This window comes from Podarcis bocagei (assembly GCF_964188305.1).
Source record: "Podarcis bocagei genome assembly, chromosome: 15".
NCBI lineage: Eukaryota > Metazoa > Chordata > Lepidosauria > Squamata > Lacertidae > Podarcis > Podarcis bocagei.
In genome coordinates, this window is record NC_138141.1 from 30,602,260 (window position 1) to 30,615,529 (window position 13,270).

The 13,270-nt window shown below is 49.0% G+C and overlaps 1 protein-coding gene across 1 annotated transcript in view; it reads right to left on the reverse strand.

Moving 5' to 3' along the window:
* The window catches only part of BAZ1B (bromodomain adjacent to zinc finger domain 1B), a 29,507-nt gene that overhangs the window by 10,012 nt on the left and 6,225 nt on the right, over positions 1–13,270 (reverse strand). The window contains exons 3-13 of the mRNA XM_081172271.1: positions 12,106–12,250; positions 11,264–11,465; positions 9,400–9,521; positions 8,970–9,167; positions 6,518–8,174; positions 5,585–5,723; positions 4,257–4,414; positions 3,538–3,649; positions 2,573–2,671; positions 1,610–1,784; positions 772–960 (exon numbers count right to left, since the gene is read on the reverse strand). Coding sequence (XP_081028397.1) covers positions 772–960; positions 1,610–1,784; positions 2,573–2,671; positions 3,538–3,649; positions 4,257–4,414; positions 5,585–5,723; positions 6,518–8,174; positions 8,970–9,167; positions 9,400–9,521; positions 11,264–11,465; positions 12,106–12,250 — 3,196 coding nt within the window. The remainder of the gene's footprint in view (positions 1–771; positions 961–1,609; positions 1,785–2,572; positions 2,672–3,537; positions 3,650–4,256; positions 4,415–5,584; positions 5,724–6,517; positions 8,175–8,969; positions 9,168–9,399; positions 9,522–11,263; positions 11,466–12,105; positions 12,251–13,270) is intronic.

A 13,270-nucleotide genomic window follows, 5' to 3' on the forward strand; every position in this document is an offset into this window, starting at 1 on the left:
ACAGAAGTGTCTGTCTCAAAATGAGGCCAATTCAAGGCCATCCATCACCTGTTGTCCAGGAACCAGGACATGGAAGAGGGCAGCCTTGGGGCCAAGTGGCCACCCAAGAGCCTGGTGGGCTGCAGTTTGCCCTTCTGACCCGTTGGCCTGGCCTCTATCCACACAGTGTTTCCACTGGTCATCTAGATACTGTCTGTTACCACCAATGGCCCAAAAGGGAGGATGAGAAACAGATAGAAGGTGGGCCAGGCAGCTCACAGGAGCCACAGAGCCAAAGAAAAACAGCTGCTGGCAATGCAGAGACTTTTGGGAGAGTGAGAACAGCCCAGGGGACGTGAAAGACAAGCTGTAAAAGGTCTTTCATCCCCCATTCTGATATCTGAAATTGGTGAGTGATCCTCATGGAAAGTCTCTCCGTTCAGAACAGAGAATTAGCCCCTTTGCAGCCCAACACTCATCAAGCCTACCTGGAAGCAAGTCCCACCCCCAATTTATTTCAAGGTAAGATGTTCAGGAATTGGAGTCAGTTTTGTTCTTCCAGAAGGCTCAACTGGCAGCAGCAGCTTCTTCCTCTTTGTTTGGTTTGACAGGGGAGAAAGCATCTTCCCTGCCATAATTCTGACAAGGAAGCAAAGGCCTTTGCCCTCATCCCTTCACCCCTATTCCCATCCATGCCTGCAACCTGCAGGAGCAGCAACAGTTTCATGCCAGCTGCCCAAGCTTCCCTGCCCATCCTCCCTCCCTCCGACTTTATCTATTCCTGATCCAGACCTTGGCTTCTTCCGCCACCCTCTTCTCTTCATCCACCTCCTCTGCCTTGGCAATAGCATCCTCCCCGCCTTGATGTTTCCTCTTCTTCTGCTTGGGGGCCATGAAGCCTTGCAGGAACTTCTTAATAACGCTGGCCTGGAGGGCAACCACACACTCCCCGAAATCCTTCAGGCTCTCCAGTGTGCAAACCTGATCAAAACGGCACAAACACATTCTTATTATGATTCCCTTCTCATGTGCAGAGGGGCTTTGCAGCTCTCATTTATCCAAGCAACTAAGAGGCGAGCTCCCGAGATGGGATAACTGGCAAGAACGTGGCTACAGCCTCTCTATGCTGGAAGAGCAGGGACCTCAGAAGTCTGGCCTGGCCTACAGACATTTCCCCAGCCAACCCAGCCAGTGGCACACTGCACTGTTTTGTCTGAGTGTATCAGTAAGCAGCTCCCGAGGTTCATCAGGGCTTCAGCTCTGCTACAAACTCAAAAGTCTGCCTACCCCGTGGTCAGCGACAATTAATGTGCATCTGTTTCAGGGACCAGGAATATTCCCCAGCTCCTAGAAGGCGGATCCTTCACCACTGCCCCAATTCAAAGCAAGTCTCCCAATGTTGTCTGCTTTAGATACCACCAGCGAAAGAAGACAGTTTAATAGTAGGAGCTTCTGGACTTCAAAGCAAAGAGCTAGCCCAGGGCGCTATGTGGCCCACCCAAAGGGATGCACGGAAGCCAAGGCCCAGTGCCAGCAAGACTACACTTGACAGCTGCTTCCAAGCTCAAAAGCCCTGCCTGGGTGATTGATTACTGTTAAGCCATGCACCTCTTGCAATGCTGGTGCTCACCTTGGCTTCAAACTCTGCCTCGTTGATGTATCCCAGGCCTCCCTTCTGCAGCCGGGTGGCCACTTCGATGAGGTCACTGCGCAGGAAGTTCAACAGTTCCTGGTTGCCATCACAAGACTTCAGACCTGGGTTCTGCTTCCGAGCCAAGTGAATGGAATGAGTGATGTCCTGATATCTGGGAGATGAGACAATATATGGTCATTATGTATAGCTGACTGTCTCTCTCATGAGGTAGGGCCTTTGGAGATGCTCTGTTACCTTCCGAGTTCTACAGAAGAGTTATCTAGCCTAAGCAAGGGTCCTCAGACATAGACGATGCTCAGTTACCTTATGAGGGTTTCAGAACTATCCAGCTCTATAACCTGATGGTTTGTATTTTGACACAAACTCCAAGCATAAGAATGCTTATTTGCCATTCTGAATCAGCAGTGTGAGCTCATTGGGCCAAAGCACTGGTTTACCAGTGGTTTACACTGATGTTCAGAAATTTAGGGGTTGATTTAATGCTGGTGCCTAAAAGAATTTTTAAATACTTCCACAGTCTTGTCCAGAAGTATACAATGGCCCATAAAGGATCACTCATGTAGTGCTGCAATTGCATTGTTTCGTACAATGTTTGTTAAAAGCACTAAGGCGCCTAAAAGTCTACACTTGCAGCAACACCAGCAAACCCACTCAGTAATTTTATCCATCCACAAACATTTGTCCAAGATGTGAAAGATTTGTGCTCTTGTAAATCCCAAACCCCAAGAAAAGGATCATTGCGTAAGGAGAAAAGCCGCAAAAAAACCACAGAGGTGACCTGATGGCTTCAAAAAGAAACCACCCCACTCCTCCACACTGCTCTTCCCAGCCCCTGAAACGATCTTGGCATCAAATGCCAACTTCTTCTCCCTCCCTTGCCTGACCAGCATCCAGGGTCACTCCTCCACAATACTCAAAAAACAGTCCGTGAGGCCTCACCTCTTCTGCAGTCGCTCCTTCAGCTGGCTTTCTCTTATCCCCTGTGAGTGCAAGGCGGCCAGCAACTCATCCAGCTCCTTCTGGCTGTCACAGAGAAACCTGGAGGAGGAGACCAGACACCTTACTCAATGCCACTCCCAGCAGGCAGGAAAATAAAACTCACCCCAAGCCGCAGGTGGGCACCCATAACCCAGTCTCTCACCAGCTCACACCACTAAGAAAGTCTTCAAATCGTTTAAACATGTTTCAATCAGAGAAGACCACATTCAACTCTCACACCAAGCTGCTGTAAATTTAAATGTTCTGGGTTGCCATTTTTCCTGAAGCAAAAGAGGGACTAAATGCTAAACCATAAGCTAGGGAATGTGGTCATGACTCATTGCACAAACAGGACTTCTATTACTGCCCCCTGCTGGTCAAGAGGCACATCAGCATGGGATGTCAAAATCGAACAGCTCAGCTGGAGAGAGGGGCCCAGCCGTCAATCTGACACCCCCTCAAGGGTGGGGCTGTGAGTCCTACATTTTACACAGCTCTCTAGCCACCTTTAAACAATAGTTTAATTAACAGATCTTGTACCCTGCAGTACTGAGTACTTTGTACAGAGCAGATTCCAGAAGCCTTTCTGCCAATTAGCCCAAGGCTCAGCTGCGTAGCTGAGAAGCTTCAAGCATACCGCAGTTAACCGATCAAAGCAAATGTAACACATAGTGGAACCTTTTCACCAAATGGGGGTGGTGTCAAATGCAATGGGATGCAGCAGGCCTATTGGCAAAGTCCAGGTTGCACTTCTGCAAGCCAGGAGGGCTGCTGCCTGGCCCTCCTTTGAAGATGCCATGTGCAAGGGAGCCTCCTAATCAGAAGAGCACTGAGAAAGTCTCTCTCCTCCCGGCTGTTGCCGGCTCCCCCCACCTCTAAATCCCCAATTTTACCCACACATCTCTATTGCCAAGAGCAAGTCTCACCACAGGTTCTGTCCCTGCTTCGGCGCTGTGGTCTCCACAGGGACTTCCGGGATGAGTAGGGCGCCCTGCGGAGTGTTCAAGACGCTGCCCTCCACCAGGTTCTCCTGAGTGTCTGCAAGCAACACACACACAGAGTGAACAAGGAGTCCCACTGTCATCGTCATCATTTGCCCACAGCTTCCTTTGAGCACCCCAGAGGCAAAGCAAATCAACTGAGCACTCAGGCCCCTAAATAAGAGAAGCCTTCTACAGAACACTGCTCTTTGGGCTCTTACTTTAAAATAACATGCCAGTTGCTCCTGGATGGTTGCTTAGTGCACAACTTTGTTACATGGCTTCGAGCAACCTGTCCAGCACAAGAAAACGAACAGTTGACTGACAGGGCTTGGCCTCCAGTGACGTGAACAAAGGCCTGGAGAAGCCCTAGCACCTGCTTCCCCACCAAATGGAGGCAGCTGTTTCACAGGCCACGGAGGACAATTTCTGATTAAGGGCTGCTTAATGATTAACTTGCTTCGGGGGTTTTTTCTTGCTGAGAAATTCAGCAACTCATACTCTCAAATATAGCAAGTGATATTCATCTGTTTTATTCTGAGTAGACCCACTGAAACTAATGGTCCTAACTTAGCCATGTTCATTAATTTTAATGGGTCAACTCCGAATGCCGCCCAATACATCCAGCAACTTCACCAAGAACCTGTGAGAATGGTCAGCCTTGCCTTGTTGGTGGTAGTCATCGTCCTCTTCCTCCTCCTCCTCTTCCTCCTCATCGTCCTCCTCCTCCTTGTGAGGAGGCATGAAGTTATAGTCGATGCCATCATGTACCCAGCCTTTCTCTATGAACAGCCCGGGAACTTCATCAGAGAACAGCCAATACCTAGAGAGACCAGAAAGATGCCAGATGTTTGTGTAAGAGAGGCACCAGGTATTATGAGATGAGCAGCTTTGCCAAGAAACACCCAGGTCACTGAGGAAAAAGCATAGGCTGCAGAATGTTGGCAGTACAGCACTTGTGATGACTAATAACAGTCTTTAGGAGGGTGCCTTATAGCAGTGTTCCCCAACCTTGGGCCTCCAGCTGTTTCTGGACTACAACTCCCATCATCCCTCGCTAGCAAGACCAGTGGTCAAGGATGATGGGAATTGTAGTCCAAAAACAGCTGGAGGCCCAAGGTTGGGGAACACTGCCTTATAGGACCAAGATGCAGGAAGGGCAGCAACTTGCTGGCAGGAAGAACCCAGCTGAAGTTACAGAGCAAGCAGTGAGCAGGCTGCAAAGCAGAGACATGGGTGTCTCAAGCAGCAGCAGGAGGGAAACGAGCAGAAGCAAAGGGAAGAAAAGCCTCCTCCTTGGACTACAGAGAAGGTCCATGTAGCTCAGTGAAAAGAGCAACTGCTTTGTATGCTCAAGATCACTGGTTCAATTCCTGTCATCTCCACATGGGCTGGAAGAGACCCATCCCACCAAAACCTCAAGAGCCATTACTGCCAGTCACCTTAGACAATACTGAGCTAGATGGAGCAATTCTCTGACTTGATATGAGGCAGTTTCCTGTGTTCCTATGATGATCTGACTAAAGAAACCCTGGAGAGCTGCTGCCAATCAGAGGAGTGGTCCCCCAGATGTGGCTGGATCCCACCTCCCATTGGCCCCAGCTACCCATGGTCAATGCTGAGGAATGGCGGGAGTTGGGACTCCAGCAACATATGGAGGGCCCCACATTGGCTAACCACGGACTAACCATCATCGATCCCCATGTGCTCTCTGCCTCCAGGGCTCTTGTGTATTGAGTTTTGTACTTCAGAACTTGCATTTCTTACCTTCCCCCGGGGATGGGCTCTCCCCTGCAGCCCTCCAAATGTGGTTGAGTTCCCGGCTCTCATCATCATTCCTGATCACTGGAGCAGGCTAGCTGCCGGGAGTTGGAAGTCCAGCAACAACTAGAGGGGCTCAGGCTTCCCACCCCACTGGGCCACACAGCCAAATGGTCCATCCGGGCAGCTTCCCAACTGCAACACAGCCAGATTCTCCATTCCTCACCCTTACCTGTTGTGATTACGGTCTGTGCCAATAGGTGTCCTGCGCATGACCAGCTTGGCTTTGGCAATGCCGTCCTGGAAGGCCTTTTCAGCTGCAGCTTTGTGCTTGCGGATTCTCTCCTCTTCTGCTTCTCTTTCAAGCTTCACTGGTGGGGAAGAAAAAGGAAGAAAACCCAGCCATGTGAGCTCTTGCACCTTTAAAGTTTGGTGAGAAACTAACTCGCTCTCTCATAAGAGGGCTCTATCTCTTCCTTCAATTAAGAGCCAATCAGGAAACACACATTGTTTCAATCAGGGAAACATTCACACACACTTTTGTATGGGGGGGTGGAGAAAAGCAACCAAACCTAGGGTTGGTTCACAGATGGAACACCTGCCAATTGAAAATGAATGGGGCTGGGGCTCTGAGAGCTGGTCAGAACTTCCAAACTATCCAGTTCCAGTGCACCACAGCGTCCCATGGAACACAGGTACACCTTCAGCTACAGACATCAAATGTTGAGATACTGAGCAGGTGAAACAGCCCCCAGGCAACTTACCACCACCAACCCACACTTAAAAGGGGACTGAGCAAAGGGCAGTCACTATGCAAATGTTGACAGTGCTTGGGTGTCAGGACTGGAGGCTTTAAGGGGCAGGATGGGCATGACAGCAACAACCAAACCTGGGAATTCCTGGCCCAGGGGGCCTTTATGAACAAAATGCTTCTGGTGAAGACCTACACAGATAGCTCAGATTTGCCTGCTGTGGCATCAGTGGAGCACAAGCCTCCACCAAGGTTGAGCAGCAGTGGGAATCCCTCTCCACAAACTCCACCCACCCAACCTCTTCCCTAGGGGTTCCACTGCAGAGGTTGGAATCAGAGGTTCAGCAGGAACAGGAGCTTACAGCCTCTCTTCTCTTTCCACAGTGGCATTTCTGGGCCTTGAATCACCATTACCTCTCATCTGCATCTCCTGCTGCTCCTTCTCTTTCTTGGCCTGCATGGCCAGTAGCCTCCTGCTCTTGACGGCGCTGATCATGTCTTCCGCTTCCAACTCCACCCGTGGCTCCGTCTTCACCCCTTTCTCTGTTGCCACTACTGCCACAGCCTCTTTCTTCTTCTCCCCCTTCCCTGTATAGCTGCTCTCCTCCTTGCCATTCTCCTTGCTCTTGGCCACCATCTCCTTCCGCTTTTGCTTCTCCGCCCTCTTCTTATCGTTCTCCTCCTTGAGCATGGCCAGCCGCTCCTTCCACAGCTCAGCTGACATCTGCTGCTTGGACTCCACGTGGTCCTGCACAGAGTAGGTCATCAGGATCCGGTGGCAGAGGGCAGCGAGGATCTGCAGCTTCTCCTCAGAACTCAGATCAAAGAACTCTGAGGTCTCGAGCTTTTCCAGGAACTCATCCTGCACCTCGTTGTCCTCAAAGGCAGCCAGGTCCTTGTTCTCCTCAGTGTTCTCTGAGGCCTCGCTCTCCTCCTGCACATCCGACTTGCGCAGGCACAGGCGGACTAGCTCAGAAACAGAGTGCAGGGTGAGGGGGATCTCCGAAAGCTTCATGCCCAGCTCACGGTAGTCCTCCGCAATCTCATCCTGCAGCAGGGTCTGCAGGAGAATGACCAGGATCCTGTTCAAGTATAGGAAGCCCCCCTTCTCAGCACACAGGGCTTCCATGAGGGAGACGGCCGTGATGGGGTACTGAGCGTCTGGCAGCAGCAGCCCTGAATAGCAGCTGAGGAACTCCACCACCATGGCCACATCCCCAAAGAGGGTGTTAGGGAGCCCCTCAGGAGTGTCCACAAGCCTGAAGGTGGGCAGGTTGTTCCCTTTGATGTCCTGGTCCTCGTAGCGCTTTTGCTTCTCCAACTTTTCTATCATCTCCTTCACCCGCCGCTCCCTGGCTCTCTCCTTCAGCTTCTCCTTCAACTTCTCCCGCTTCTTCTTCAAGTATTCCTTCCGCTGATCCTCAGTCATGGAGGCCCAGTTCTTCCGGTGCTCAAGGAGCTCGAAGCGCTTCTGCACAATCCCACGCAGCTCCTCGGGAAGGCGGGCACGATCCTCGCTGGAGAGCAGGCGGGCAGTTTTGGATATGATGCAGGAGAGGGCACTCTTCCTGTCCTCACGGTCCTTGTTCTCTCTGTAGTAGGCAATAAGGTGGAGAGCTGCGGGTGGGAGGTGCTTGGGCTTGCCAGAGGACCTGGGGCTTCCTCCTGAGCCCCGAGGCGCTCGCGACACCTTGGGGGTGCCCTTGGTCGTCATGTCCAGCAGTGTCATCTGCTTCATTTTCATCTTGGAGTCCTTCCTGGGGGAGCGGGACTTCCCAGTAGCCTTCTGCCCATTCAGCAGCTTCTTATTCCTCTGTCGTTTCTTGTTGAAGTTGCCAAGCTTCCCAGCAGACATCATCTTCATCACCTCCTCCAGCTCCTCCGTGGGGATCTTGGAGTTCTTGACTTTCAGTGGAGAGCCCATAATAGACTTCTTCAAGTGCACACTGCACCACAGAGAGGGGCTTAGCCCCTGACCTGGAGCAGAGCCATCCAATTTAGGCTTTTTGGAAGGCTTCCGATCAGGGGATGATGTGCTCTTTCTCTTGGTCGAGGGATTGAGCGTCAGGTACTGGAATTGAAGAAGCAAAGGTAAATTTTAGTCTTGGCGGGAAAAGAAACACAAGGGAGGAAAGGGATAGGTTGGAAAATCTAACTGGGGATCTGTTTCAATGTGCTGCTTGAAAGTCAACAGAACTTTTGAGGCTGCTTCGGAGCCTCAAGTGCTCCTGAATGCTAGCGATGCAGAAAGGGACAACCACATACATTTCTAGAGAAACTGCCCTTTCCACCGTGCAGTCAACAGCATCCCTCAATGTCACCTGGAGCATGTTGCAGGCAATATATATTGTTCTACATATCCCACCTAGCCAAAAACGTGCTCTAGGATTACAGTAGTCACCCAGCTGCAAAACGTATGAGACACAATGCACACTCCATGGTTTTAAGCACATATTGTAGCCATCTTGACTGCAAAACCTGGCATGAGGGAGTCATAAGGATGGTTGGGGAAACCTTGAGGTTTGCAGAAGTACAAAAGAGGTGGATCTGGAGTCCCAAATGCACTCCTCCTTGGAAGACATCTGCACACGGCAGTCACAGGGAAGGGAAGGCACACTGCAGAGATGGAGGCAGGCCAGCTTGGTGTCTCCAGTGCAGGCAGACCACATGGAAGGCAACGGAGGGTGAAGTCTGAGCCACACCAGAACCATCCCTTTGGCACCTGATGACTGGCAAGGGCTTGCTGTAGAGCTAAGATTCACCCTTGCTAACACTGCCTCCCCCAAAAGTCACCATTATGCATCAACAGAGACTCCTGTCCTTTTCCCAACCCACAACCCAAGACAGATCTTGCCTTATTTCTCACTTTATATGGGTCAAGCAAGAAGTCACTGAACTTGCTGGGAAGTGAATATTTCTTCACCAACTCATCCTCGACCACCCAAGGAGCATTTTCTCCTGTTCCAGCCCGGAGTGCATTGTGGCGAATGAAGTAGCGCAGAATCTCCTTGTTTGGCGGCCGCTCTGTGCGAATTAAGCTGTCTGCTGGCACATTGCTAATGATCTAGGGAGACAAAGAAACAGGCCTTTAGACTCTTCTATTCCTCAGCTTGTGGCAGTCAGCCCACAGCCTGCCACTGTACTTAAGTACCACTGTTTAAAATAGAAACAGTTACTTTTAATTGCTCCTGACCTCACAGCAGTGCTGATACCTTAACCAGCCACGCCTCCTCCTCCTCCTCACCACCACCACCAATGGGTAGTCAAGGACCCTTAATTATCTCTCACTCCCTCACCTTGTCTTCATTTTGCAGCTTGACATCATACTTGTGCGGTAAGAACTTTGGAGGGACCCATTTTTTTTCTTCCTTCTTCAGAGAAGTAGGAAGCTTCCGAGGAGATCGACGTGCCCGGTCACCTGCATAAGAGATTGGGGGGGGGGGGAGAGAGAATGTGTTAGCAGCACAACATGCCCCAAAAGGCCTAGGCTGACTAATCTGAAATGCAGTACTGAGGGGCAACAAAAGCACAGATGGCCAAGGAATAAACACACACCATCCAATACCAAAGGAGCAGGCAGGGAAGTTTCTAAAGGGGGATTAATACTGAGTGCCCTCTGCAGGATCAAACCACAGGTCCATCCACAACTCCACATCCTGCATCTACAGATACCACTGGAAGCCCCCAAAGAGGGCCCAGAAGCAACAGCCTCCCCCTTGCTGGTCTCCAGCTCCTGGTATTTAGCTTCTGGACATGGGAGCTCCAATCAGCCACTGCAGGAGACAGACCTAAGCTATTCTATGAATTTGTCTAATTGAGTTTTTTAGAAAGCCGTCTAAAGTTAGGAACTGCTGCCACTGCTACCACATCTTATGGCATTCAGAGCTGCCATCTATCTCTCCTGTGAAGTGTTTTTATAGAACAGAACAAAAAAAACCCAACACAATGAAACAAGACACAGCAGAACAATAAAAATAAAATACCAGCATTAAATTACAATATTGCATTAAGATTTAGCATTTAAAGGCACCCTGTAGCAGCAGCAGACTCTTGTGAATTGCATTCCTGCATTCCCCCCGCAAATGTTCTACAAATCAATTTCATTAGGTGATCCAAAGTTTGAGTATTATGAGAGATGGCCATCATTCTAGCAAGTAATGTGTTTTATGTTTTCAAGGGAAAGAGGACTGGCAGCCCACTAGCAGAATTTTATACATGGGAAGGCTCAATGTGCACACTATTTCTGCCTGCACAAAGACCTCTGACTTTATTCCAGTGGAGGCACATAAAGGTAGCATATGCACGGCTAGTGAATATTTTAAATGTGTGAACTATAAAAGTTAGGGCAGAGCACCCCTAATTTTGGAAAGGAGCCAGGATCTCTGAAAGAGTTTCCTTGAGCACCACCAGTGATGTTGTTTGTTGCTGCTTGCAAACCCTTAAGTATGCTCAGTTAGTACACTGAGACTTAATCAAAGAACGTGACAAGTTAGTTGGCTTCCGTCTATAAGTTTCCCTGCTTGCGAACAGCATACCTGAAATGTTTCCGCTGTCCAACCACACAATGCACCTTATTTGTTTGTAAAAACTTCCTACAGCAAAGCACATTAACTAGAATCTATAGGAGAAGCTGCTGGAGAAAGCATGGGCATAAAACACCAGCCAATGGAACTACTTCCCATGAAACGCTACACAAAGGATCTACCTGCATACCATATTTAAGCTACGACCACAACTATGACTGCCTTTTTCCATGGAATGCTCCATTTATCTGACCCAAAGGGCAATCAAGTGGATTATTAATACAGAAGTGGCAAGACCAAAGGCAACACCCTTCAGACACGCTCATTAAAAAAGGCTGCAGCACAGGGCCAGTGACCCATAGCAAAGGGAATGGGGGCTTCCTAATGCTTCTTCAACTAAGTATCAGTCCTACAATGACAGACACAGGAGGCCTTGACTTAGCCAGAACAGAGAGCAAGTTGGTTGTCACCAGCAGACCAAAGTCACCTGTCGTCTAGATAGACTCTCTCCCCAAAGCACCACACACACACCCCAACCTGGGTAACCAATAGATATTTTGAAGGCAGCCTATACTACCCGGATAAAAGATAGTGGATCACCAACATCCCTCAGGCCAGGGCGTGGCTTGCTACTCACTCAGACTCTCTCTCCGGCTGTCATCTTCCTTCAGTGCCAACTCCTTTTGGTTGTCCTGAACCACCTGGCTGGAATTTTCTTTGTCACTGGACGGGGAATCACAGGCCCCGTCGGCTTTCTTCTCAGGTGCCTCTTCATCTGTCGCCTTCTCCAAAGGATGGATTTTTACTACTTTTACTCTCAGCACCTTTTCTTTCCCAACCTGATGGGAAGAGGAAAACCAATGAGAACTGGTAGGGAGGCCCAAAGTGAACACATGACTAGATTCAGGGAGCTGCTTACAAAATGGTGACTGTGGGGGGGTTCATGAATGCAGTTGGGGGTGGCGGGGAGCTGCTAGTCACCTGGAGCAAGGCTAAGTTTACCACCCCCTTGTGCATGGTTGGAATAGGCAAGATGGTATGACAATCCACTAATGCCAAATTAAAATACAGTGCAAATACACATTTAAAAAGAAGCACTAAACAGATCAAAACCCAGCAGCCATCCACAGTTGAAACCCAGCAATGTAGAACTCATGTAAAGGTTTGCTTGCAGTCATTGAACAAGACACCAGAGTTCACCCAAGAGATGCCCTCTAGGAGATAACTGGTCACTTGTTCCAGTCACGTGACTGGAAGAGGAACCTGTTCCAAGGTAACCTGTACCCTCTTCCCTCTTTCCAGGTATGTTGTATCTAATAATTACACTGAAATTCCTCTGGAAACCAATTACATCAGTTTGGAGGTGGGGAAAGAGTATTCCACCTTTTGGACATGACGGCAGAAAGTGCAAAAGAACAAGTAGGCCCAGAAAAGAGAAACAGCCTTGGATACCCTGATCCATTCAAGCCGGGGCCTTACCTCAAAGTCACACTCTTCTCCCACAGCAAACTTGGTCATGATCTCCAGCCAGGAAGTGTCTACCAGTTTTTCTAAGGAAATTGTGTTGTGATGAACCATTTCCAGGACAAGTTTCTCATACCAAACTGGGAATTCCTCCTTCAAGCTAAAAATATCATCAAAAGAGAGAGGGGAATATAACACATTCCATTTAAGTGGCAACTACTACAAAACGGACAACAGTAAACTCACAGAATCAGCAGCCAACAGTGGAAGCCACGTTCATGAAGTAATTCACAAATCCCTCTATCAGCAATGTCAGCTGAGAATGACAAAATCCACCATGGCATAGGAAGCTGCCTTGCAACTTCCAAGATAAGGAGGAGGGAAAGATGTTAGTGAAGCTGTGTACAGTTCTCTGGTACAAAACTTGTACGTATCAAGGGAACTGTACAAGCCTGCAACACTCTGCCTGCTCTGATAGACAATTGTAAAACTTGAGTAGGAAGATTTATTCAATCTACCAAAAGACAGGTTGAAGACAAGGTGAAATGTTCGTGGTCTAATTCTCACAAACAGCAGATGAGCTAATAAACCTGCTTCTCAATATTACCCCACTAAGACTGCAAGCAGAGGCTCATAGAACCTTGTTCTGAGTGGAGGCAAGTTGCATTCTTCCTGATATGCTAGATTTCTATGTGCAGGAACTTTTTGACATAAGCTCCACCTGCAGACCAACACTCACAAACACACCACTTCCACCTACTGAGAGACAGAATTAGGTCAGGAACTTTCATCTCAGACACTGGGCCCTTTGGGAGCCTGGTTTGCAGAGAAGGATGTCTTGAACAAACATGCAACTGTTACCTAAGGGGGAAATGTGCCTAGAGTGGCTTTTCAGCATGAATACCCAGCACGAGAAGATCTTCCAGAAAGCCTCTAGAACAGCGTTGAGATGATTACAAAGAGTGGTGTTCTTACTGCATTTTTGTGCAACACATCTGGATTTGATTTTAACTGCAGTATAATATCAACCAGATCAATAACCGCCTTGAGTCCTTAACAGAGTAAGGCCAATTAAAAAATAAAACATACTGGACTAAAAAAGGCAAGTTGTACATTTATAAACAACAAGAAAAATAAGGCCCTAACAAAACAAAAGCAAGAATTAGAAGAGGCAGCAAGG